The sequence below is a fragment of the Lagenorhynchus albirostris genome, chromosome 15 (assembly GCF_949774975.1).
Source record: "Lagenorhynchus albirostris chromosome 15, mLagAlb1.1, whole genome shotgun sequence".
Classification (NCBI taxonomy): Eukaryota; Metazoa; Chordata; class Mammalia; order Artiodactyla; family Delphinidae; genus Lagenorhynchus; species Lagenorhynchus albirostris.
Genome location: NC_083109.1, coordinates 14,808,720 through 14,834,735, shown reverse-complemented (window position 1 = coordinate 14,834,735; position 26,016 = coordinate 14,808,720). Strand labels below are relative to the sequence as shown.

Below are 26,016 nucleotides of genomic sequence, written 5' to 3'. Positions count from 1 at the left end.
TGGACGCCTGGGTTTTGGCACCAGGAAACTGGAGCTTTACTTTATAAAAAATGGGGGAAACCCTGAAGGATTTTAAGTAGGGAGGTGACCTGGCCAAATGGGCAATTCGCATATATTACACCTATTAGCTTTTAGGGCAACTTAACCTCCATTTATCTCATTTCATTTCATCGCAGACCTCCCACAAGATTGCAAGGGATTCGGCAGGTCATTCAGGATAATCTTTCATCTGCTTCTTGAAGTCCTTTAGCAACGGCCCATCTGAGTGTACCTTTGCTTGCACACTGATGGGACAGGGCTCTCTCTACCTACTGAGGCAGCATCTTCCATTTGAAGACAGCGTCATTGTTAGAAAATGCTTTTCTTGATCCTCACACCGCATACCATCACTACACGATGAGGCCAGAACCCCCATTTTTCAGATGGAGACACTGAGGTTCTAATAGTTTGAGATATCTGCCCAGGATGACATAGTATTACACAATTGACCTCATACTAGAATCACTATTGGGGGGAGGGGCGAGATAAGGGTAGGGGATTAAAAGGTAGAAACTACTATGTACAAAATAAATAAGCTACAAGGAGATATTGTTCAGCACATGGAATATAGCAAATATTTTATAAGTGGAGTACAACTTTTAAAAATTGTGAACCACCATGTTGTACACCTGAAACTTAAATAATCTTGAATATCAACTACACCTCAATAAAAAAAAATAGTGTCACTCTTAGTACCACGTAGCAGGCACTGTGCCAAGTATTTTACATATGCTATCTCCTTATTCGTCCCACCAATTGTATGAGATAGGTTTATAACGATCCGCACTTTACAGCTGAAGAATTTGAGGCACAGAGAGGTTGAATGTCTCGCCCAAGGTCACACAGACAGAAAGTGCCCAGGTCATCAGGGGCTTTGTCTGTCCCCTCTCCCCTGCACAGCCTAGCCTCATAGTGGACGTACAGTTGGTCCCGCAGTTTGTGCGGGAGACCTTGGAAATCCAGGTGGCGGTGCTCACCCAGCATCTCTTGTCCCTTTGCTGCTTCATTCCAGGTTTGGCGAAGCTGTGAATGGCAACCTGGTGGTGGGCACCCTGGCCTGGCCGTCCCCCTGGGTTATTGTCATCGGATCCTTCTTCTCCACCTGCGGGGCTGGGCTGCAGAGCCTCACGGGGGCTCCACGCCTGCTGCAGGCCATCTCCCGCGATGGCATAGTGCCCTTCCTGCAGGTCAGCGGCAGGGGCAGGGTGTGGGGACAGCAGTCCACCGCCTACACCAGCCAGCCAGGCCCCTGCCCAGGGCGGCCACCCAGGGAGCAGGGCCCTGCTGCTCTGTGCCGCCACTAAGAAGAACGGGTGTGCCTTTGGGCCCAACATCAGGGCCATCTCTTTGGGCAGGGTTGTCCACGCTCAGGGGAAAAATGAATGGTCCTCCTTTGGCCTCTTGATTGGGCGGGGACTCAGGGAGGCAGCCAAAGGGCAAGTAAGAGGAGGGTGCTCTCTGTGGTACTTAAAAAAAAAAAAGATTTATGGTAAACTCAGTCACGGCTGCTTGCTGGCCCCCTGCAGCTCCTCCTCCATGTGTCCCCTCCTTTTCCCCTTCAGGGATCATTTGAACTGCACTGCACTGGGGTACCAATGTCAGAGTGGGCAAGATACAGCAAAAACCTGGTATCCCCTTGGGTACATTTAGAGGAGGAGAAATACAGCATCCTCTCCCTGCCTCTGCCGTACGGTCTCCAAGACTGGAACAGAGACACAAGAAGTCCTAAGGTCTCAGCCCCCTGTGATGGTTGCTCTGTCCTCAGGTTTTCGGCCACGGCAAAGCCAACGGAGAGCCAACGTGGGCCTTGCTTCTCACCGCCTGCATCTGCGAGATTGGCATCCTCATTGCGTCCCTGGACGAGGTCGCCCCCATCCTCTCTATGTGCGTGCTGGCCTCTTGCCCTCCCCATCATCTCTGGGGGTCTCTCTACCTGGATCCTTCAGCTGTGACCCTGGACAGCCCACCCAAACTTTAACAACCCCACTGTCGTAGAAACCTGTCCTTTGTTATACGGAGATTCACCCCCACACGCACCAGGGCATGTTGTAAGGGGATTTGGCCTTTGAACCTCTTCCTAAGCCCCAGAACGTGACTCGGCCATCTCCGCAGTTTCTCTCTCCCTTTCCTGTCTCTCCCTGTGCTTCTGACTCTGTCTCCCCTTGCATCTCTGTCTCTCCTGGGACCTTTCTGTGTTCTAGGTTCTTTCTGATGTGCTACATGTTTGTGAACCTGGCCTGTGCGGTACAGACGCTGCTGAGGACGCCCAACTGGCGGCCACGCTTTCGCTATTACCACTGGTGGGTGCCCGTTCCCCCTCCCTGCCCCAGAGGACCGTCCTCTCCTCTCCCCCTCACCCCAGCCCATCCCCTCCAGGTCTAAGGATCCCAAACTCCACTTTTCACAACTAGCATGAGAAAAGTCCTGGAGAAGGTCTCCTTATAATCACAAGTAATAACATAACACTGTATAAACAGTCTCAGCCAGAATCCCTCTCCTGTCAACAGTGTGCAACACCTTCCAGTCTTGACAAGGAAACCTCAGTTTCCTCAGCTGTGAAATGGGACAATAACTGCACCTACCTCATAGGCCCTTGTAAGCATTGCACTGCTTGGCGCACGGAAGATGCTCCTTATGTGGGGCTGGACTTCTGATCGTTTTCCTTGACGGCTGCTTATCTTCACAATAGGCCTGTGGGGCAGACAGGGCAGGAATGGTCATGCTTGTTCTACCAAAGGGAAACGGAGGCTCCAATAGGGAAAGGTGGCCTAAGGCCACCCAGCAAGACTATGGTACACCTGGCCCAGAACCCAGGCTGCCTGCCCCCCATCTCAGTGCTACTGCTGTGCTAGTCACCTCTTCCCTGGGGTCACATTCCTCCTGGGAGATCTTGCCTCCAACTTTCCCCAGACACTCCTGCCTCAGAACCTCCCTGGCAGGGCGGTCTGGCAGGGTCTAAGGCACTGGGACAGGGCAGGGTGGTGACTTAGGAGTTGGGTGGGGCGAGGGGAGGTGCCCTGGCTGCTCGTTCATCCAGAGGCCCCACGTCCCCGTGGTGCTCATGGAGATGACGGTGTGATTTCCCCTAGACCTGGCTGTAGCCTCCCCGGTCTTGCCCATGCCCCGCCCCATCTAACTCCTGCTGTCTGAGCCCAGGCACCAGTGACAGCCCCACCAGGGCTCAGAGGCTGGCTCTTCCTCCCCCTGTCCAGGACACTCTCGTTCCTGGGCATGAGCCTCTGCCTGGCCCTCATGTTCATCTGCTCCTGGTATTATGCCTTGGTGGCCATGCTCATTGCTGGGCTCATCTACAAGTATATCGAGTACCGTGGGTAAGCGCGGGGAAGTGGGGAGGGCTGGGCGAGACTGAGGGATGGGAGGAGGTGAGGAGGGGAGAGAGCGGGGTGATGAGTGCTCGGGGGTGGGGCGGTCGGGGAGATGAGGCAGGAAGTGGGAGAAGGTGGCACTAGAGTGGAGGGCAAAGGGGGATGGGATGGGATGGGGAGAGACAGAACAGGAGCAGAGGGAGGGGCTGAAGCTTTGAGAAATGGAGGTGGCAGGAGCGACCTCCTTTCTGAGCCTGAGACAGACGGCTCTGTGCTGGGGCGGCCACTTCAGGGTGGACGGCTCTCCCTGACTCTCCTTGGCTTTCTGCCTCTTGCGATCCCCCTTCCCGGCCCCAGGGCGGAGAAGGAGTGGGGCGATGGCATCCGAGGCCTGTCTCTCAGTGCGGCTCGCTACGCCCTGTTACGCCTAGAGGAAGGGCCCCCGCACACCAAGAACTGGAGGTCAGTGGTGGAGGCACAAGCGTGAGGGCTCAGCGGGGGGAGAGGCAGGGAGCAGGGCCCAACCCACCCCGCTTGCTTTGTTCTGGGGTTGCTGAGTGGTGTTCAGCCTTGTCTGAACCCTTCCCACCTACAACACCGAGGCTGAGCTGAGTTCCAGACATTTGTTCTCCGAAACCCCACCCGCCAGGCCAGTCTCCTGACCATCTATCCATCCATCCATTCATGCCATCATGTGTTAGAAAAAATATATGAACGCGTGATCTATGCCCTGCCCCCTTCCTGTCTCTGGGGATGTAGTGAGCTCACAGTTCCGTGGACAAGGCATGCGCACAGACAGGTAAACGCAGTATCGTGTAGCATTTGCTCTGGGAGAGGTGAATCTTCCACCTTGAGAGTTACAGGGCCTCTTAGAAATCTCTAGATGAATAACAATCTCCATTTTATTCACGTGACAGTCAGGGCCTAGAGAAGGTCTCAGGGGTCATGGAAGGCAGAACCGGACCCAGAATCTTCACCTCCTGCCTCTCAGCCCAGGGTGCTTTTTTTAAAAAAATTTATTTATTTAGTTTTGGCTGTGTTGGGTCTTTGTTTCTGTGCGAGGGCTTTCTCCAGTTGCGGCGAGTGGGGGCCACTCTTCATCGCGGTGCGCGGGCCTCTCACTGTCGCGGCCTCTCTTGCTGCGGAGCACAGGCTCCAGACGCGCAGGCTCAGTAGTTGTGGCTCACGGGCCCAGTTGCTCTGCGGCATGTGGGATCCTCCCAGACCAGGGCTTGAACCCGTGTCCCCTGCATTGGCAGGCAGATTCTCAACCACTGCGCCACCAGGGAAGCCCCCCAGGGTGCTTTCTAACTGATTGCTCTGCAAGGCCAATCCCTCCTTCTTCTCCCTCAGGTTCGTTTTGCTAAGAGTAAGGCCTGGAACCCTGAGCTATGCCTAGGACATCGTTGGCTTGTCCTTGCTGATGTCTACTAAACTGGGCTTCCAGAGACCGGGGCTTTGCATAATTTGTCTGTGAATCTCAAATGCTTAGCACAGGGTCTAGCCCAGAGTAGGTGTTTAGAGAAAGCTATTAAATTGATGGTGGCTGGCTGGCTGCAGTGGCTAAATGAATAAGGAAATGAACAGATAAATCAATGGGTAGATGGCTGAATGTGTATATGTATGGGAGGGTGGTGGGGTGAATAGGTGAATGTGTGAATGGATGGCGGTAGAAGGATGTGTAGGTAAATTAACATGGATATGAGTGGATAACTGAAGGATAAAATGGGTGGGGGGGTGGATGGAAACATGGGCGAGTGAGGTAGATGGAGAGATGGATGGGTGGGTAGATGGATAGATGTGTGGGAGATGGTTGGATGTCTTGATACTCAAGGAAATGGATGGATGGATGTGTAGGTGGATGGGTGGGTGGTGGGTATACAGGTGGACAGGAGTATGGAGGTCGTGTGGTTAGTGAACTCACCAGCGTATGGCGTACGGGCGTATGAGTTTATGGCGGTTGGGTAGGTGGTGGATGGATCATGTGACCTTGCACCCTCTTCAGGCCACAGCTGCTGGTGCTGGTGCGTGTGGACCAAGACCAGAACGTGGCACATCCACAGCTGCTCTCGCTGACCTCCCAGCTCAAGGCAGGGAAGGGCCTGACCATTGTGGGCTCTGTCCTTGAGGGCACCTTTCTGGACAACCATCCCCAGGCCCAGCGGGCGGAGGAGGTAAGTAGAGGCCCTGGTGGGGAGGGCGGAAGGATGCAGCACTCAGGAAGGCAGTCCTTGCTCCTTTCCACTTTCCCTCCTGCCACCTTTGCCATCAGCTGGAGCTCAGGCTTTTCTGTCCTCTTCCTTAGAAGAGGAGTCCAAGGGCTCAGCAAGTGAGTTCCTTAGAATCCAACTCACAGAACCAAAGACAATCAGAGCCGGAAGTGCCCATTTTATGGATAAGGAAACTGAGGCTTAGAGAAGTCAGGTCATTTGTTTAAGGACAGAAAACAGAGACTCACATTAAAACTGCTAGACCCCTACTCCACCTGCCGAAGCATAAATCTTTTAAAGCGTTTTCACATAGGTGGACCCTTTTGGTCCCCACACCAAGTGGAGTCGGCAGGGTGAATACCCCTGTTTGGCCCAGGGAGAAACAGAGGCCCAGAGACGGAAAGCAGCTTGCTGGAAGTCACAAAGGTGGCTGGAAGCATAGTCAGGATTTGAACCCGGGTCCCTGACTCTGGGTCCCCTGCTCTTGTTCTAATCCCCTGGTCCATGTCCACAGAGCAGTGTACACAGCCAGTGTGGGCTGGGGCAGCTGGGCTCTGCATTAAGCGTCATTAACAGGTGTCTGGTGGGTGACAGAGGAAGTGGGTTCTGTCGGCGATTCAGGTCTCTCTCCTCTCGGGGCCATGGCTAGAAGTGGAGAGAGGAAAGGGGGCCTGAGGGAGGTGAGATGAGAGGGGGAGGGACACACCTAATGGCTTGCGACAGTTGCTGTTTCTGCCTCACTGGGCCGTTCACACTGATCTGTCAGGGCCCTGGGCTGGAGGCCTCCACTGGTCCATTTAATTCAACTTGCAGTGGCTGCAAATGTGCTGTGTACCAGGCACCAGGCTAGGCCCCGGGGGACGTGGAGAGGTAGATGACCAAATCTCAGCCCTCAAGGTGGTCACAGGCTGGTGGGGAAGAAAGAACACACACAGAAGGCTCTAAACCCATCCGAGGTTAGAGTGAATAACTGCAGAGCAATAGAACGTGTTGAGTGTTTAGGATCTCTCAGGCTGTATATACTAAGCTCTACTCGCATCATGTTATGTCATCCACCCTCTTCCTGGACGAGGCAGCTGTCACGATGCCCATTTGACTGATGAGAAATCTGAGGCTCATAGAGGCAGGTGATTTGCCCAACATTGCTCTGCAGTTATTAACTCTAACGGAGCACCTGTCAACCTCAGGTGGGCTTGAGAGCCTTCTGTGTACGTTCTGTCTTCCCCACCAGCCTGTGACCAGCTTGAGGGCTGGGGTTTGGTCTTGTGCCTCTCCATCTCCCCTGGGGCCTGGCCCGGTGCACAGCGCATTCTCAGCCACTGCATGCTGAATTAAACAGGCGGGGGCAGAGATAGAAATAGGAGCCCTCTCTTTTTTTTTTCTCTCTTTTTTATTTTTGGCTGCGTTGGGTCTTTGTTGCTGTGCGCGGGCTTTCTCTGGTTGCGGCGAGCGGGGGCTACTCTTCGTTGCGGTGCGTGGGCTTCTCATTGCGGTGGCTTCTCTTGTCGCGGAGCATGGGCTCTAGGCGCGTGGGCTTCAGTAGTTGTGGCATGCGGGCTCAGTAGTTATGGCTCATGGGCTCTAGAGCGCAGGCTCAGTAGTTGTGGCCCACGGGCTTATTTGCTCCGCGGCATGTGGGATCTTCCCGGACCAGGGCTCGAACCCATGTCCCCTGCATTGGCAGGGGGATTCTTAACTACTGCGCCACCAGGGAAGCCCAGGAGCCCTTTCTGTTTGACATCAGAGGCTTGGTTAAGAGTGTGAAGGATGGAGTCAGACCCCTGGACTTGAACTTCTACAGTAACATCCATTATCTGTATGGCCCGAAGCAAGTCTTAATTTCTCTGAGCCTCAATTTCCTTACTTATAAAATGAGAGTAATAAGAACACTTCCCTCATTGTGCAGATTGAATGTGTGTTTTAAATGCTTACTGTCATGCTGACTTTAAAAAACGGTTAAAAACCAAATTGTCTGGCTATGCAGAGGGGCCCAGTTTCATCGTGGTTTGGGTGGACGGGTGGTGTCTGAGGAAGGTGACGGTTGAGTTGGGCCAGGCAGAGTGTCATGGACAATGGGGTCGGCCGGGGAGGGGCTCTGGGTGGTGGGTGAGAGCTTGCAGGGGGACTGTGTGAGCAATGGCAGGGCGGTGGGAAGCGTGGTGTCCCAGAAGAGCTCTGACTGAGCAGCGGGGAACGGGGGCCATAGGTGATGGGGTGCCAGAGGCCGACATGCTCAGAGCTGAGCTTCAGGAATGGAGGGCTGATGGCGGGGAGAGATGGGGGCTAGGGAGGCTGCAAGGGGCTGGGCAGGGCTAGGGAGGCCTGAGGCTGGTCCTTTTCTGAGCCCTCCCCTGCCCGCAGTCCATCCGGCGCCTGATGGAGGCAGAGAAGGTGAAGGGCTTCTGCCAGGTAGTGATCTCCTCCAACCTGCGAGATGGCGTGTCCCACCTGATTCAGTCCGGGGGCCTCGGGGGGCTGCAGCACAACACCGTGCTTGTTGGCTGGCCCCGAAACTGGCGGCAGAAGGAAGCTCATCAGACGTGGAGGAACTTCATTGGTAAAGCTGTGTGGGCTCGGGGTGGTAGAGGGCTGGGTGTGCGGGGGGTCCTTCTTTGGGCCTGGGGATCATTTCCCAGGCGTAACAGGTATGGAGTCGGCATATGCAGGTGATGGCGTTCAAAGCCTCCCATGTGCCAGGCACTGTGCGGGGAGCCCAGGGACTCAGGTGTGGAGGAGACAGTCTTGGCTCCGGCAGGGTTCACAACCCTGGCAGGAAGACGGTGCAGGGAGTGGGAAGAGCTACAGCTTTGAAGTCGCTGAGGCCCGGGTCTACATCTCCCCTCTGGCCCTTCCTCGCTGTGTGACTGTTCACAAGTGCCTCACCCTCTCTGGGCATCAGATGCCTTGGTAGTAGTGGGTACTAAGTAACACAATAACTAACACTTACAGACTGTGTTCTGTGTGCCAGACAAGTGGAGGCTTTCTCTCATTCTCGCAGCAGGCCTGTGAGGGCTAGGCATTGCTGTCTCCATTTTATTGGTGTGAAACTGAGGCACGGAGAGATTAAGGTCACGCAGCTGGTAAACCCTGAGGCGGCTTTACCGGTAGATCCTAGTTAGAAGGTGGTTGGGAGGATTAAGTGAGCCCTGCATGGTCGAGTTCTTAATCAGAAAGGGCAGGTGTTGTTATCACCACTTGAACGGTGGGGAAACGGAGGCCCAGAGAGGCTTCCCCAAATTCAAACAAGCGATGAGGCCCAGGTAGGTGGGGTTTTTCTGACTCCTCAGCCCAAGGCCAAGGCGGGATGGGGTGGGGGTGGGGTGCTGGGTGCCAGAAGGGGACCAGGGTTACTGTTTTACCGTCTGGCCATCTCTTTGGTCTCCTCCAGAGCTGGTCCGGGAAACCACGGCCGGTCACCTGGCTCTGCTGGTCACCAAGAACGTTTCCATGTTTCCTGGTAACCCGGAGCGCTTCTCGGAGGGCAGCATCGACGTCTGGTGGATTGTGCACGACGGCGGCATGCTCATGCTGCTGCCCTTCCTGCTGCGGCACCACAAGGTGCGCATGCGTGTGTGTGAGTGAGCGTCCGCGCGTTTGTGTGCTCGTGCCCACATCCATGGGCGGGGTTTCTGGGCTCCGGAAGCTCCTCCACGTGAGCTCCTGGGAAAGGGCTCCAATCCCCTCCTTAATTCTGAGGTGCTGGGAACTGAAGGTGTCTCCCCTTGCAGATGTCCTTGAATTATAAAGGAGAGCAATGTTTAACTCAATCGAGTGATGCTTTAATGAGGGGACCCTCATCTACGCAGAGGCGTTTTTCAAAACTTTTTTTTTTTTTTTTTTTTTTTTTTTTTGCGGTACACGGGCCTCTCACTGTTGTGGCCTCTCCCGTTGTGGAGCACAGGCTCCGGACGCGCGCAGGCTCAGCGGCCATGGCTCCCGGGCCCAGCCGCTGCGCGGCATGTAGGATCCTCCCGGATCGGGGCACGAACCCGTGTCCCCTGCCTCGGCAGGCGGACTCTCAACCACTGCGCCACCAGGGAAGCCCCGCAGAGGCGTTTTTGTAGGGAGTGGCCGCTGAGATAGAGGACTGGGGGGCTGCATGTATGTGTGGGAAGGTGCGTGGGAAGGGTGAGGGACAGGGTCCTGTCTACGTTCCGGCCCTGGGTCTCTGCACTGCACCTGGGCTGGACCTTTCTGGGTCCCCTTCACCACTCCAGGTCTGGCGGAAGTGCAAGATGCGAATCTTCACTGTGGCCCAGATGGACGACAATAGCATCCAGATGAAGAAGGATTTGACCACATTTCTGTACCATTTACGTATCACCGCGGAGGTCGAAGTGGTGGAGATGGTGAGTCCCCAGGAGCCACCTCTGACGTTTTGGAATCCCTTCTGGACTCTTTCCCTTTGGCCCCAGAACCAAATGGGGAACTCCAACTCCCATCAGCTTGTGGTGCTGGATCCCTTCCCTGCACCCACTTTTTAGCCTCTCACGTATTCACCTGAAAGCCCATCCATCCATCCATCCATCCATCCACCCTTCTCTCCTTCGTAAGAATAGCCATGTCTAATAATGCTTACTACGTGTGAGGCACTGTACTATGCACTTTATGTATATTACTTCTCACAGCAATCAATGAAATAGATACAATTATCAGCATTTCCATTTTACAGATTAGGCAGTTGAGGCACAGAAAGGTTAAGTAATTTGCCCCGAACACACACTAAGTGGCAGGGCCAGGATTCAACCCCAAGCAGACTGGCTCTAGAGTCCATGCTCCTCGCACTTACATGCTACAGCCTCTTGTCTGTCCATTTCTCTCAGCTTATTTATCCATTTACCCATCTCTCTGTGTATTCATTAATCCACCCACATATCCGTTAATGTATTTATTCACTCACTCATCCATTCATCCATGTACAAAATTCATTCATCTCTGTGCTCCTTTTTATATTTCTCCCCCGTCTCCATTCACCCAGGTAATTAATTAATCCACTCATTCATTAATTCACCCATTCATTCGCCCAGTCCTGTGCTTGGCTGAGGAGGGAATGAGCCGCACTGCCTCCAAAGAGCATCGCCCTCTGCTTCGTCCTTGCCTCCCACAACTGTTGATTAAACTAGGTCATTGGATAGGGAAACCCTAGGTTGGCAGAAAGAAGGGGGCCTGCCTCCCTCCCCTTGGCCTTGCACCGAAGCTCGTACTTTCCCCCCCTTTCCCCTCCTCCACCCCATCTCCACCCCTGCCTGCCCACAGCATGAAAGCGACATCTCGGCTTACACCTACGAGAAGACGCTGGTGATGGAGCAGCGTTCCCAGATCCTCAAGCAGATGCATTTAACCAAGAATGAGCGGGAGAGGGAGGTGAGGTTGCCCTGGCTGGGCTCGGAGAGTCTCAAGCTGCTGCCAGCTCTGGGCGTGCACGGGTTTGGGATGGCCCACTCCTGGCCATTGGCACTGCCACCTTCTGGCACTGGGTTCCCCAGCAGCAGGGGTACACACAGCGGCTGCATCTCTCAAGCCTCCCAGCCAGGATGCAGAGGGGCTTTGGCATGCGTGACAGATCTTCCGCTCACTATGTGACTTCTGGGGCCCAAGGGAGAATAGTGGATGTTAAATATGTATGGATGATTCCTCAGGGGCGTGGGCTGCCAGTGTGGGGGACAAGGGATTATGTGACAGACCCTTCGAGAGGCTTAGAGAGTGGGTAACAGATGGATATTTCAGGATGCAGCTGATGATGAGAGTTGGGGGCAAACCTCCAACTGGGTTCTCAGGGGTAACAATGATGAGCTCTCATGGGGTATGGGTGTAAGATCTCCCCAGTGTGGGTAATGTGGGACCACTGGCCCTCTGGCATTTGAATGAAAGCCCCACCCCAGGGAGTGGGGTCCTTGGGGAAATGAGCTATGGTACCCTGGGGGTTGGGGACAGAAGAGATCTTGGAGGTGGGTGACAGTAAAATTGTAAGAAATGGCATGTGCTCTGACCAATCAGAACTGGCACTGGGCCATAGTGCTAAGGTAGAGCCCAGCTGGCCCAGGTGCTAACCCTTTGGTTGCTGGATAGTGGAGAGGTCAGGGGTCCTGGAGAGGGGTTGGAGTGGCCAGGTCAGTGGCGGCAATAGCTATTTGATGTGGAAGCATTGCAATAGTTTAACAACTGGTAGGGATCCCGAAAGTGCACATCCTGGCTGAACATCAGCTCTGGGGGCAGCTCTTTGCAGGGCGGGCATGGGTAGTGATTTCCAGCAGAGCTGGCACCAGCATGTGTCACTCCCTAGATCCAGAGTATCACAGATGAGTCTCGGGGCTCAATCCGGAGAAAGAATCCAGCCAACACTCGGCTTCGCCTCAACGTCCCAGAAGAGACAGCTGGTGACAGCGAGGAGAAGCCGGAAGAGGAGGTACGCAGCGGGGTGGTTTGGCTCCAGCCAGTGCGAGCAGGAACTTTGGCCTCCGAAGGAGTCACATGTTGTCCCTTCTTTTATCCCTCAGGTGCAGCTGATCCATGACCAGAGTGCTCCCAGCTGCCCCAGCAGCTCACCATCCCCGGGGGAGGAGCCCGAACGGGAGGGCGAGGCAGATCCAGAGAAAGTGCATCTCACCTGGACCAAGGACAAATCTGTGGCAGAGAAGAACAAGGGCCCCAGTCCTGTCTCCTCAGAGGGCATCAAGGACTTCTTCAGCATGAAGCCGTATGGGCCTGGGGGCTAAGGGCTAGGGTCTGGGGTGAGCCTACAGGGTCCTTGCTCCCCATGGCAGAGCAAATGAGCAGAAGGGGTCCTGGCCTGGTAGTCGGAAGACCCCGCCCAGACCTTGTCTTGGTTTCCCCATCTGAGGACTCAGATTGGGCTTGATTGCTAAGGGTCAGAACTCCCTGGGGCAGGCAGTGGAAAGGCGAAGCCTGGGGGGCTGGGAGAGCGGGACCAGTTTGCACACAGGGTGGTTGATGGTGGCTCAGGTAGTCCTCAGCTTCTCCTGCTTTTTCTGACCCCTCTCTTTTTCTTCCTCTCTTTGCTTCTCTTATGTTTCCCGAAGGGAGTGGGAGAACTTGTAAGTGCTTCAGAATTTTTAACTTCTCACCTAGGTTGGCCAGGGTCCCTCCTCTTCTCACTCCACCATGAACCCTCAGTTTGTGCCCCTGACCTCTGGGGTCTCTGAATAGCCCAGTTTGGAGAAGTCTAGGGTTGGTGGTCCCTGGCTTGCAAGGACTAGATCCCAGCAGCCCAGTGCTGGGGTGGGGGGGCTGGAAGGGCGACTGGATCCAACTCTCCCTTCTCCCAGCCTTACGTGCCTCCCTCCGTCCCTCCCTCAGGAACCAGTCCAACGTGCGGCGCATGCACACCGCTGTGCGGCTGAACGAGGTCATCGTCAAGAAATCCCGGGACGCCAAGCTTGTTTTGCTCAACATGCCAGGGCCTCCCCGCAACCGCAACGGTGACGAAAATTGTATCCTGGGCTTAAAATTGGGAGGAAGCGGGAGGTGGATGTCAGGGGACTTAGGTCCTGGCCCTGGGAAGGAAGAGTTGAGACGGGTCTGCTTCAGAATCAGCACCGCGAACAGGGACGCGAACCCAGCGTTCCCCTGGCGCCCAACACGCGCGGCCCTAATTCCAACGGGAGGGAAGGGGACGGTCTTTCTCCTTGACGGGCGCTCAGACATGGAGTTCCTCGAGGTCCTCACCGAGCACCTGGACCGGGTGATGCTGGTCCGCGGCGGCGGCCGCGAGGTCATCACCATCTACTCCTGAGAGCCAGGACCTGCCACCCGGGCCCAAGCGCGTCCGGCCCGCGCGGCCCCGGAGCCCTCGCCGCGCCCCCCGCCGCTGTCACCGTTTACACACAGACCCTGTGCCCGCGCCCTGGCCCCCTTCCCCGCTGCCTGAAGCCCGGAGGCCACGTCGGTCGGGGCTGACTCGGAGAGGACCGCCCCGCGCGGAGACCAGAGCCCCGAGCGCCCCGTTGGCGCGTCGCCCTGTCGGCCCCGGCTGCCCTTTTTCTAAGCCCGGCCTCGCCCCGCCGGAGGAGACGCTGCAATAAAGGTCGGAGGAGGCGCAGAGAGGAGCGGAGCTGGGGCTTTGAGGACCCCCGGTAGTCCGCGCGGCCCTTTCCCTCTCTTCCCGCGCCCCGCCCCGTCCTCGCTCTGCACCCCTCCCCCGGCGGCCCGGAGGGCGCGGGGTGGGGAGACTGCGCTCCGCCGTCTACGTCACTTGTCTTCGCGCGGCCGCAGGCGCCGGCCGGCCGAGCCTATACATAGTGTACAGGAGACATCGCGTGTATTTTTAACGTCCCCATATTTCTGTGACTAGAAGCGCAACGGACTTCTCTTCTCGCCACTGTCGAGCTCTCCCGCTGGGGGCGCCCAGGGAAGGCGGAGGCCTCGGGAGGCTGGGTTTTCCTTGACGTCCGAGAGTTTTGAGAGCAAAAGTGCTTTAGGCCCAGGCGGGAGTCGTGGTCCCTCGACACCCCCTCGACGTCTCCTCACCCTTTCCTCGCGCCCTTGGCTTCCGACCCTTCCCTCTAGTTCTTCTCGGAGACGAAGTGAGACAAGTGTCCAGCTTTTCCTGGATTCGCCTCCCAGCGGAGTGAGCTTCCACTGTGGCTGCAGAGACAGGCACAGCCTCTTCTCATCGGCTCTTATGCAAGCTGGGGCCAGGATAGGGGAGGGGCGCTCCTCAAGGAAGAGAAACCGAGAGAGGCCCTCGCCCCACCGAGGAAGCCCCGCCCCGGTGCCTTCGCTGGGGGAGCAGGCGGCTCTCCTCAATCGGCTTGTCGCCTGCTCCTCCTATCCCATGGCTCTTCGCCAAAGACTGAAATCGGGGAGCTGGAGGGCGTCCCTTCCCCTGGAGTTTCCTCCCTGGGACAGATGAGGGAGGCGGGGGCGGTTCTGGGTTGGGGGCCGGACTCACCGGGGAGGCCCCAGCGCTGTCCCTGATGTTCCCTCCTCTGTGTCCATCTGGCAGCTCTGGCCTCGGGGACCCAGCCGCCTTCTCCGCGTCCCGGGGCCCGGCCTCGCTGCCTCTAGCTGCGTCTCCCAGGCACCTGGGCGTGGGGGAGGGCTGGAGTCGCTATGTGCTTTGTTCTTAGCGCCTCTCTGCCCTCCTCCAACTAGGAGCCAAGGCCTTTGGCTTCTCCAACACCAGTCCTTGGCGCTTCTGCTCCACCAGCCCGGTTGCAGGTGCCCTCTACCCTTAGGGAAACCGCATTGGCCGGGCTCCCTTCCCCCAGGGCACCTTACTAAGGGCGGCAGGCACTGCATGCTCGTTCCAGCGCCCTCTGGGACTGGGTACAGTACCTTCAGCCCCAGGGCCCTGAACTTTGCATCTAGTTAGACATCCTGCCCACCTCCCAGAGCTGAGGCTACTGGGTACTCCTGACCTCACCACCTCCTTTCCTTTGAGCCCAAGGCAGAGCTGGAGCTGGTGCCACCTAGACTGGGCCAGGTGTGGCTGGAGGTAGGTTTGGATGTCTGCCGGTTAGGCCAAGGCCCCTCTGAAATTTGATCAGGGGGCTGGATAGATTCTTCCGGGTAGTAATCAGAAGTCGGAGGTATCAGACACCAGCACTCCCCACGCTCATCCTCCAAAGAACCTCCCTCTGACAGACGCAGCTGGGTCTAGCCTTCTGGGGTCCTGAGCACTCCTGGGCTGAAGTGGTGGGCTAGGTAGAAGGGAAAGGGGGTATATTAACATCAGTTAGGGAACCAAAGTTGCACTATCTGGGCCTAGACTGTCTGGTTGGCAAGAGCAGTTTCGGTTGATGAAAAGACATCCCACAACAAAACCCCAAGTTTTCTGTGCTACATGTGCAATATTTGTTATGAACGTTATCACACGTCACTCATCAAATTATCTTTATAATCATGTAGCTAGATGTTTCATGTCCATTCAAGTGACTTTTATTCTGAGTGCAATATTTCAATAGCCTTGTAGTGATAACTAGTGTTGCTTTTGTTTTAGACGATCTATGTGCAGGGCAATGCAATGAAGTTGAAAACCCTTGTAAATAGGAGAGGTTGCAAACCAAATCAAGAGTATTTATTACTATTATTAGGCCTGCCTTTAACTTTCCATGTGTTTCAGTATTCCGCATTCTGCCTCAGTATTGATCTTGTGTTCTCTGTGCCAATATGAAAAGGAGAGGGTTGGTTCTTTCCTTTATTGTTGAATGCTCCCATTTAATGCTTTATAGCTTTTATGTATTAATTTTTTAGACTCCCATCTGCACAAAATGCAATAAAAATAATTTTATTATACCCTTCACAGCCTGAGGTGTGCTGTTTGGACACTCCAGGGGGAAGAATTAGTAGGTGGGAAGAGGGGTGTTAAAAGGTGGCCCTCCAGGAGGACCCTAGACTCTTAATCAGAAACACTGACCACCACTCCAGGCGGGTTGCCTAGTGTACTGATAGTTCTGGGGCCCTGTCCTAGAGGGACAAAGGCACTGGCAGCAGGGGCATTGCACCCACAACATCTCCTATGAGATGGTGAGCACTTCTAGGTCAGGCTCAGCAATGTCAGCATCTTGGTCCCTAATCCACTGGAGGCCTTGTGCCAGTCACTTCACCACACCCACTCCAAATTTCCTGATGGGGCTATTAAATGCTCTCCAGAGCTCCTACCTGTGACTCTGCTTCTGCCAACTCCTTGCATAATGGGCTGGACAGAGGGCGGCAAGTGAGACAAAATCAAAACAGGAGAGCACCCCACTCTCCATTCGCCTTTGGCCAGGAAAGGCCTCTTCACAAGTCCTGTTTTCCTTTCCTAGAATAAGAGGATAAGTCTCTGACACAATGCAAGTCTGCCACAAACAAGGATGTTTACATAGCATTATAATTAACCAGCAGGCTTTTGCTCTGAACTGTACTAGGTGAGCTGCATAAGGAGAGAAGCTAGGGTTAAAAGAGGTTCTGAGGCCTGACTGCAGGCTCATGGCAGACCGAAACCCATCAGTGCTCTGTCAGGGAACCTCACCTTCAAACTCTGGGAAGGAACGCTCACAAAGAGGCCCTGCAGATATGCACACCCAAGAAAGACAACACAGCTTTCACTTTTTCGTTTTAATTAAAAAGTAATCATCTCATCTTATTAACAACACAAAAGTTCCAAAGAGGAAAAAAACACTATATAACACAAACAGGTCAGAACATAAAATGCTGCCATCTGGGGACCTTGAGTTTTTGAAACCACTGTTTACTCAGCCACTGGCAGGGACTCAGGTGAAGTCACTGCTCTCCCTCGTTTCTGCCAGGGGCCCCTTGAGACTGATCCGCAAGGCTCTAATGAGCACCATCCCTAGGGAGAGGGCAGCTTCCTTTGTTTCCATGTAGAGCAGCAGCCAGAAGTCCTCCCTCTAGTATCTTCACTCTGGCTCAAAAGTTATGAACAGCCTCCTGTATCAAGAACATGTCCAGCTACCAAAAGTCTGACATCAAAATGGTCCCTATCTCCTGCTGCTTAGAAAACAGAACAAGAGCCAGATTTTTGAGTCAAAAGCTCAAAGCAATCACTGAAAAAAAAAATGGGTGTTCACTGCCAGAGTCTAGAGTTGCCTTCTCAGAGCCGATTCCATTCAACTACCACTGGTGAGGGAGAGGCTAACAGAAATATTAGGGGTAAGAGTGGCTGGGGCCCAGGTTCACAGTTTGTGTTAAACTGCTGGTGACTGGAGCTGTGCAGTCCACGGGAGATCTTTCATTGAAATGAAAGCCAAAAAGAAAAAAAGAGAAAACCAAAACCCAACAACCCTGGGTCAGGCAGAAAAGTGGCCGGCTTGGCCACTCCTCAACAACTCCAGTAGCTGAGTAGCCAGCCGGCTTCTGAGTCCTCAAGCAGACCCCACGTCATGTGGGATGGGGTAAGAGGACACCGTGCCCACCAAGCCCAACCTGCTGCTCTGGAACCCTACACAGGAGCTGCAGGCAGAAGCTCGAGCTCTGGTGGGCCTGTGTGAGGCTGGACACCCATGGTAGGTTCAGAATGAACAAAGGCAGTGGCTTTCAACATGAAAATGCTACCCCAAGCTCACCCAGCTGGGGCTCAGCTGCTTCTTCCTCCCCTGCCCCACGTCCAGCTGACAGAGAGACAACTGAAATACAAATGGAGCCCAGACATCTATACTGCCCATGACCCCAGAGATATTTACTTTCTACCAAAAAAACCCACAAAAAAACAAAAACAAAACCCCCCAAACCCCCACCCCACCACCACCAAAATACACCTCCAGTGCAGTATAAACTCGAACTCTGGAAGGGGTAAGCAACATAGCCTTGGGCAGAAGAGAGCAGATGGTAGAAACTTATGACATTCGATGTGGACCTGGAGAGGTGCAGAGAACATCTTCCAAGTAACTCTATTTAGAACGCAAGAGGTGGGAGGCCAGAGGAAGAGGGGACCAGGGGTAGTTGAGATTTAGCCTCAGTAATGCCTCTGGTATGATCCCATGGGGGCTTGGGGCCGCCCCACCTGTGCTGTGGTCTGGCTAACCAGGTGGGAGAGAGCAGGGCCACTCTGTATCAGAGTGTCCAGAGCCTTCTGTACACTTGGATTGTCAAAGTTGATACCTGTGGAAGACACGGGCCTCTGGCTAGCCAAGTTGCTGGCGGGTGCCAGGCGAGTGGAAGGCTGGCCAAAGAGCCCTTGGGAAGGAGCCCCAGGCCTGGGGCCCATGTTCCGAGCAGATCCTGCCTGTCCCAAAATGTTTGGAGGCTGATTGCCAGAGGCCTGTGATCTTTGCTGAGGCTGGCTGTTCGCTGCTATGGAAAAATTCTGGTTCTGGGTGTTTCCGGCAGCAACTGAGGGGGATGCAGAGCTGCTATTGGCCGCAACCGTGCCACTATTGAAGAGGCTGAGGATTTTGGCCTGAAGCTCTTGCTGGGAGGTGGGGGGTGCCGCTGCAGTGGGTGTAGCAGAGGGGAGCACTTGGCCGCTTTGGAGCGTTTGGGAGCTTGGCTGTGTCTTCAGCGAGGCACCCGAGGTCGCCCCGAGTGGTTGACGGGAAATCGGGCCTACAAGACAGAAGGAGGAGGTATCTGGTTGAAAGTACCCTCCACGGGCAGGAGGCTTAGCAGCCCAGGGAAGAACAACAATCACTGATCACATCAATCACACAGTGCACAGACTATAACATCAATTTCCCAAAGGGGCCACTTCACGGTACGTGCTGTTCCCAGAAAACAGCTTCATTCCCTCCAGACAACTACTTAAAGAAAGAAGGGCGTCCACCTTGGTTCCCAGGGAGCCAGCATACTAGCCCACCCACCACGTTAACTACAGAGCAGAGCCCAGGTCTTAAGTTATCATTACACCAGCATGGCTGGCCCACGGGAGAGCCCAAGGGATGCGCTCATTTCCCTTGCCCACCCCAAGAGCCCTGGGCCTGCCACCCTCCCAACAGAGCCTGGGGATTAGAGAAATGCAGAGTCAGAACTTCACCTCGGCCCTGCCACGTAGCTCACCAGGCAGAGAGTCGGCGCTGCTCCTCATCAGCCGCTCCTTCCGCTCTCGAAGGTAGTTGATGATCTTGTCAGTCTCTTCAGCAGTGAGGTACCTGTTGTCGGCCAGCAGGTTGATGAGGCTCTGGATGGCTGGAGGGTGCCCCCCGCGCAGTCCCTCCTCAGGGCCTCCCCGCTCTCTTTCCTGGAGGAGGGCTTCATCGGCCATCTTGGCCGCCTGTCTGGCAATCTCCTCGCGTTCCTTCTCCCGGCACTCGTTCTTATAGCGCTCATAATTTCTGGCCACCAGCACCATGGCATCTGCCTGGGGCATGTTGCGATGCTCTGCAGGAGGGAATGACCTGAGTTATTTTCTCCCATGACAGATCTGAGTGCCCACCTACTGGACTCTACCAAGCCCTTCCTAACCTCAGATGAGCAAGAAAACCATTACAGTGACAAAAAGCCTTGGGATGGGGATGGGGAGAGGTTGGGAGAGGAGGGGGATGAAGGTTGGGAAGATAGGTGAATGGATTTCTTTGCTGGGCAACAGACACCCTTGTACAGAGCTAGTTCTTTGGGGAATTCTTAGATCACAGACGTGTAGTAAAAACCAAAGAAACATGACAGTCTCTCACAGATTCAAAAAGACCATGCGGAGAATAACCACAGGAGGCAGGCCACGGGGGTCCAAAAAGCCCTTCTGTAAAGCCTGGCTCTCTACTGTGCTCCTAAGAATAGAGCTGTTTTTTTAATATATCAGTTCAAAGGTTACGGATTAAGATCAAATTGTGACCCTAAATAACCTCCTCTCCTCACCCCTGGGCAACAATGATTTACAGCGTTGTGAGACTTCTCAGCACTTGATAGAAATGTCTTCACACATCCTGAGGGACTGTTCCTCAGAAAGACAAATGACCCGCTGGAGAGGCTTCTACACTCTATCGTTATGGGTAAAACTGGTGGGGCAAATAGAAAGCCCCAGGGTGGCGGGAAAAGCGAAAGGTCTGTGCTGTGAGCGCAAGCAACGAGCAGGGAATCAGCTGGCTGAGTCTCAACAATCTGGGAGCAAAGGACTAAAAGCTACTTCAGGGAAGGACTTCAAGGAACCTACTCTGTGCCTCCTCTCTGTTCTCACAGCCCCTCCACCCACTTCTCTAGCACACTTACAGAGTATCCTAATTGCCTGTTGTATGCTTTGTCCCTCACTAGAAAATCTGGTGAAAGCGAGGACTCTATTGCATTCGGCGTAGCATGTGCCAGGGCTGCGCTGGAGCCGGCCCTCACTGGTGAGAGCAGCCTGTGTGCCTCTCTCCCCAACGGGCCCTGAAGTGACTTCATGTTGGGAGCTTGATATAGAACACAGTGGGAGTATTTACACCATGGAAATCAGCAAATGCTACAAACCACACCCCCCCCAGAACTGGTTGTTAAACATTTGCCAGCACATCACTGTATATACCTAAGTGCTAAATATAACGTCATATACAGCAGGCCCAGAACTGTATCCAGTGAAAGAATATCAGACGACTAAATGACTATGCAAGTCTCTGCCGTGCACTTATAAAAGGGCCCTACTACATTTGAGCTGAAATACATTTACCTAAAACCTGCTGCTTCTGAGTAAGGCATAAAAAAATTAATGGACTAGTGACTACTTCTGAAATTCTGACCCGCTTGGGCCTCCATACCTTGTGGGGTTCCAAACATGATGTTGACTGTACAGGAGCGGTGAATCTGGTGTTGCTGGGTGATGACAATAGCAAAGGGAGACCCTCCCCTGCTAACATCCTCCAAGGCTTGTGACAGTGACACCTCTGTGTTGAGGAAGATCAAGTCCACTACCATGCCTAGGTCTCGAACCTTCCGCCCCACAGATTCAGCATAATCTCTGTAGAAACAAACAGGACCCAGTGAGTACTCCCTGACCAACTCCCAACTCCCACTGTGGCACCTCAGCTAGCTGTGTGAGCTCCTATGAAGACTTCAAATCCCAGCTCTACCAGTGTCTCCCTAGCGCCCTCTTCAGGCTCCAAGAATCTAGACCAATTCCTTCTCTATATTGGCTCAGAATGGTCACACATAAAGTTGCCAATAGCACAGTATTTAGTACCCAGGTCCTTCTCTTGATTCTCTACTCTGATGTTCATTCCTAAACACCATCCTGATGCCTAAGACTTGTAACACATGTCCGTCTTTGTAGAGGCTACACAACATAGTGGGAAAAGCATGGGTTCTAAATGCTAGAAAGACAGGCTTGGATCCTACCACTAACATTTACTTGCAAAGTTGAAGCTTTAAGCAAGTCCCTTTACCTCTTACAAACCTCAGTTTCTTTACCAGTCAGACAGGATTAATATGGCTCAGCTCATACGTCACTTCCTTGACTTTCTCTGCAATCTAAATCAGATCCTTGATATATTTCTTATAAGACACATCACCAATACATTTATTTCTGTCATTTGTCCAACTAGGGTATAAGCTCCACAAGAGGAAGGGGCCATGTGTGTTTGCTTATTAGCATTACAGCTCCAGGACCTAGCACCTGTCACACATAGAAGAAATTTGATGAGTGAATACACATGAAACAGGATTACTGTGAAGATTAAAAAATTTATTTAAGTGCCTAGCATGTAGTAGTTCGGAGTAGGTGCTCAGAAAATGACATTATCATGAGTCAAAAGTGGGGGGGGGCAAAAAAAAAAAGCCATCTGCAAGTTAAAGCAGCATCTGTTTCTAAACAAGGCAGCCCAGAGCCTGTGAATGCTGCCTGCTGCTTGGTGTCTCAACACCTATTTCCCTAGTCTCTGCCTTGAAATTAGCTCTTTAACCCCAAACTGCTAGAAAATACATGAAGTTATTTACTAACCACTTGGGGAAAGGGAACATAGCTACTCTCAAACTTGCAAGCTGCTATATACTCCCTTCTACACCTCTACTCTGCTTCTTCAAGGAAAAGAATGTGAAACAGAGGTAGAGTAAAATACTGCTGTAACTCTGGCTTGGCTAGCATGGTCACCTAACAGCTCTGCAAGGCCACGGCACTTCACAAAGAAAGCCTGGCTCTTGGCTGACAAATGCAGAGACGTATGCCTTCCAAAGCACTGGGGATTCGGTGTTGTCTCACAAAGGGGACATTTATTGCTTTGCCTGACCAGCATATATTCCCCTTTGATTTTCCTTGGGAAGGCACCCCTTTCCCACTCAGTCCATATGGTTCCACAGGGCTAATTCCACTTTTAGCTCTAGGGGTGGGCACATGACCTAGCCCTGGCCAATCAGGGCATCCCAGCACTGCCGGTCAGAGTGATAGTTCAGGGATGGGAAAGTAAGCCTGGGCAGTCCAATGAGAAACAATTCCAGGACTTCAGGTGGAAGCAATGGGAAAGAGCAGCTCTCTTTCCACTGGTTTGCTGAGCTAAGAAGATACATGTCTAGAGCCAGTGCTGTTCTGCCTTTTTGAGTAGAAAGCTTGTCTGAGAGTGAAGGCAACAGAGAGAACAAGTCTTTATGACAGTGTGACCCTGTATGTGGCCATGCCTGAACTTCCCAGTCAAGCAAACTAAAAATTTCCCTTTGGGCCTAAGCCAGTTTGCAATGGGTCTTCTGTCACCTACAAGTGAAAGAACCCTGGTTAACACAGTATAACAATGCCAGAGTACACAACAGCCCAAGTTAAGTGTGTACAGCTGCCAAGGAACCTGAATTTCTCTTCTGATCCTTCTCCTCACTCAGGAAAAATATCCAAAGGGTTCTTACTTAGTCTGCTTGTTGACCACAATCACAGAACAATCAACAGGCCTCTCAGCATCAAAGCGTCTCTGGATTTCCTCAAAATACTGACGATAAAGCTCTTCTCTACGCCGTTCCTCACGTTTCAAACGCTCTGCAGGATGACACCAGAGAAAACTGAAACATGGACCGTGCCTTTCTATAAAAATAAGTCACAGGCCTTATTTTCAATCCTGAACTACTTGTAGGCAAAGGTCATAACACACACACACACACACTTCTCTGAATTAATCCTCTAGACTACCTCCTAAAAATAACCCTTATTATTGTCTTTTACTATTATAAATCCATTGACATGGAATGATTGGATTCAATGGCATGGTTGTTTTAATCTCATACATGCTGCCAAAATGCCCTCTAGAAAGGCTGTTACTGATTTATCCTTTCACAGGGGTGGAGCACCTAGTGCTATTTCTCCACATCTTAGTCAACATTGAGTATTGTCATTAAAAAACAAAACAAAAAACAAACCAAAAAAACCTCCTGCCAACTTGATAGGTAAAAGATGGTATTTCATTATTATTCTAATTTTCATTTTTGGGACAACTATTTAAGTCCCCTATTGACAGGTAATTGTAATTTGTTACAAAAAAATCAGGCAGTAAACAAACACAACCCCCACCCCAAACAAACAAAATCAGGCAGTAAAGTGTAAGTTTTGTAACAAATTAGAAATGAGGTTCTTGGGCTTCCCTGGTGGCACAGTGGTTAAGAGTCCGCCTGCCAACGCAGGGGATGCGGGTTCGGGCCCTGGTTCAGGAGGATCCCACATGCCGTGGAGCAGCTAAGCCCGTGCGCCAAAGCCACTGAGCCTGTGCTCTAGAGCCCACAAGCCACAACTACTAGCCCACATGCCACAACTGCTGGGGTCCGCGGGCCTGGAGCCCGTGCTCTGCATCAAGAGAAGCCACCGAAGTGAGAAGCCTGCGCACTGCAACGAAGAGTGACCCCTGCTCGCCTCAACTAAAGAAAGCCTGAGAGCAGCAACGAAGACCCAATGCAGTGAGAGAGAGAGAGAGAGAGAGAGAGAGAGAGAGAGAGAGAGAGAGAGAGAGAGAGAGAGAGAGAGAGAGAAAGAAAAAAAGAGGTTCTTAACTTGACCAGGTGTAAAACAATCTAGAAATCTTTAAAGATGTATTGAATATATTGAGAAAATCAAGGCTTTTATCAATAAAAAACATGTTTGTCTTTACCTAAAAAGTAGATGCTGTTAGGTAAAAATTATAAATAAAACAAAAAACCCCACATACTACATAGATAAATGCAAACAGTTTTACTTGGTCAATGAGCAAAAAAAAAGCAAATGACCTCTTCTGCTCCCATCTTTTGTTCATTTTTTTTCTTATTGCTGGAATTTCGTATTTATTTCTTCTTGTTAGATGACTAAACCAGATGACGGTACTACTTCGCATTTTAAAAATGATTTTCAAGCTGAATGTTCTCTACACATGAATAGGATATTTGTATTTCTTCTTTTTGTGAATTGCTTAGCCAAGTCATTAGCCCCTTTCCAGTTGGTTATTAGCTTCCTCTTTCTTTTGTAAAGTGTCCTACCAGTGCTAAGTGCTGTTTCTGCTACTTTACCTTTTGCACGAGACTGACTTTCTGGGCCTGGAGGGCCTCGTCCATCAAAGCTATCTCTGTAACGGTCAAAGTAAGAGTCATCCTTCCTCCTGCAGTAGTCATCCATTCGCAGGTATCGGTCGTAAGAGCCTTCTCTCCTGAAAAGTTACAGAAATGTGCGCAAAGTTAAAAGTCTTATCCTGCAAAAATCAAATACAGAGAATTCTTCAAGACCCAGTTGTCTGTGAGGAAGTAAGGCACAGTAAGGCATAGGACTTTGGGATCAGACAAACGAAATTAGTATCTGGGACTCACTGCTTATCAGCTCTGTGGCTGGGACTGAGTTAACCTACCTTCCAAAATGACTGGGAGGATGTACAGAAAGCTCTCAGCATAAAGTAAGCTCTCTGGCCTAAAGTAAATATAAAATAACTGGTAGTAATTATTATTATTACTTTTTTAAATTTTATTTATTTTATTTATTTATTTTTGGCTGTGTTGGGTCTTCGTTGCTGCACATGGGCTTTCTCTAGTTGTGGTGAGCGGGGGCTACTCTTCGTTGCAGTGCGCAGGCTTCTCATTGCGGTGGCTTCTCTTGTTGCAGAGCATGGGCTCTAGGCACACGGGCTTCAGTAGTTGTGGCTCGAGGGCTCTAGAGCACAGGCTCAGTAGTTGTGGCGCACGGGGCTTAGTTGCTCCGCGGCATGTGGGACCTTCCCGGATCAGGACTCGAACCCGCGTCCTGCGCATTGGCAGGTGGATTCTTAACCACTGCGCCACCAGGGAAGCCCTGGTAGTAATGATTGATATTAGTTTTGAGGAACCATTCCATGCCCTCACCCCAAGCCTCCTTCCCTGTGCTTTTGAAAAACTGTGGTTAAAAACCAAAAAATCAAAAAATCCACATAAATAATTTTTCATCACCCCGAACACAGACTCAACCCCCTTTGCTGTTACTTTGTCTCTATGAATTTGCCTTTTCTAAATACTTCATATAAGTGAAAACATGTATTTGTCTTTTGTGTCTGTCTGGCTTATTTCACGTAGCATAATGTTTTCAAGGACCATCAAGGTTGTAGCAGGTGTCAGAATTACCTTTCTTTTTATGGCTGAATAATATTGTTTTATGGATATATCACATTTTTTTATCCATCTATTGATGGACATTTGAATTGTGTCTACCTTCTGGCTACCGTGAATAGTGTTGCTATGTACATTCACATTCATCTGTGTGAGTTCCTCTTTTCAATTCTTTTGGATATATATTCAGGAGTGGAACTGATGGATCATTAATTCTACTATATTTAACTTTTTGAGGAACCGCCCAACTTTTTCACAGTGGCCATACTACTTTACATTCCCACCAGCAATGTATGAGGATTCCAGTTTCTCCACACCTCGCCAACACTTTTTTTTAAATAAATTATTATAGCCATCCTAGTAGGTATGAAGTGGTATCTCATCGTGGCTTTAATTTGCATTTCTCTGATAACTAAGTATGTCGAGCATCTTTTCACGTATTTATTGGCCATTTGTGCATCTTCCCTGCGGTTTTGCACGGCCAAAACAATTTGTACTCCATCTTTTTTTCCATTTGCATGATGCTGCCTTTCAGAGGCCACAGGGAGATTCATTCACTAAGCACAGTTCAT

The 26,016-nt window shown here is 52.1% G+C and overlaps 2 protein-coding genes and 1 long non-coding RNA gene across 9 annotated transcripts in view; 1 reads left to right on the top strand and 2 right to left on the bottom strand.

Moving 5' to 3' along the window:
- SLC12A5 (solute carrier family 12 member 5) overlaps positions 1 to 13,328 on the top strand; it is a 35,588-nt gene extending 22,260 nt beyond the window's left edge. For both annotated transcript variants that reach the window (XM_060125150.1, XM_060125151.1), the window contains exons 12-26: positions 1,052 to 1,226; positions 1,805 to 1,923; positions 2,241 to 2,339; positions 3,252 to 3,371; positions 3,723 to 3,827; positions 5,371 to 5,539; positions 7,937 to 8,132; positions 8,964 to 9,133; positions 9,793 to 9,924; positions 10,832 to 10,939; positions 11,859 to 11,981; positions 12,073 to 12,272; positions 12,616 to 12,630; positions 12,893 to 13,026; positions 13,237 to 13,328. In XM_060125150.1, the coding sequence (XP_059981133.1) occupies positions 1,052 to 1,226; positions 1,805 to 1,923; positions 2,241 to 2,339; positions 3,252 to 3,371; positions 3,723 to 3,827; positions 5,371 to 5,539; positions 7,937 to 8,132; positions 8,964 to 9,133; positions 9,793 to 9,924; positions 10,832 to 10,939; positions 11,859 to 11,981; positions 12,073 to 12,272; positions 12,616 to 12,630; positions 12,893 to 13,026; positions 13,237 to 13,328 (1,957 nt within the window). The remainder of the gene's footprint in view (positions 1 to 1,051; positions 1,227 to 1,804; positions 1,924 to 2,240; positions 2,340 to 3,251; positions 3,372 to 3,722; positions 3,828 to 5,370; positions 5,540 to 7,936; positions 8,133 to 8,963; positions 9,134 to 9,792; positions 9,925 to 10,831; positions 10,940 to 11,858; positions 11,982 to 12,072; positions 12,273 to 12,615; positions 12,631 to 12,892; positions 13,027 to 13,236) is intronic.
- LOC132506459 (uncharacterized) lies at positions 156 to 10,730 on the bottom strand. The gene is made up of 4 exons (XR_009535838.1): positions 9,755 to 10,730; positions 8,935 to 9,308; positions 2,622 to 2,730; positions 156 to 504 (listed from the first exon to the last, which is right to left on the bottom strand). It is a non-coding gene; the product is annotated as an uncharacterized LOC132506459 (long non-coding RNA).
- Positions 10,850 to 26,016, bottom strand: part of NCOA5 (nuclear receptor coactivator 5) — a 36,270-nt gene continuing 21,103 nt past the window's right edge. For 2 of the 6 annotated variants that reach the window (XR_009535836.1, XR_009535837.1), the window contains 8 exons: positions 24,386 to 24,522; positions 22,769 to 22,895; positions 20,701 to 20,900; positions 19,034 to 19,354; positions 18,140 to 18,583; positions 16,199 to 16,340; positions 14,956 to 15,237; positions 10,850 to 14,619 (listed from right to left, as the gene is read on the bottom strand). Coding sequence is in view for 4 of the 6 variants with exons in the window: in XM_060125152.1 (XP_059981135.1) it covers positions 15,153 to 15,237; positions 16,199 to 16,340; positions 18,140 to 18,583; positions 19,034 to 19,354; positions 20,701 to 20,900; positions 22,769 to 22,895; positions 24,386 to 24,522 (1,456 nt within the window). In the remaining 2 variants the exon portion in view is untranslated. Of the gene's footprint in view, positions 15,238 to 16,198; positions 16,341 to 16,621; positions 18,584 to 19,010; positions 19,355 to 20,700; positions 20,901 to 22,768; positions 22,896 to 24,385; positions 24,523 to 26,016 lie in introns of those variants that run through there. The other 4 variants (XM_060125154.1, XM_060125155.1, XM_060125152.1 and 1 more) reach the window with 3 other exon arrangements.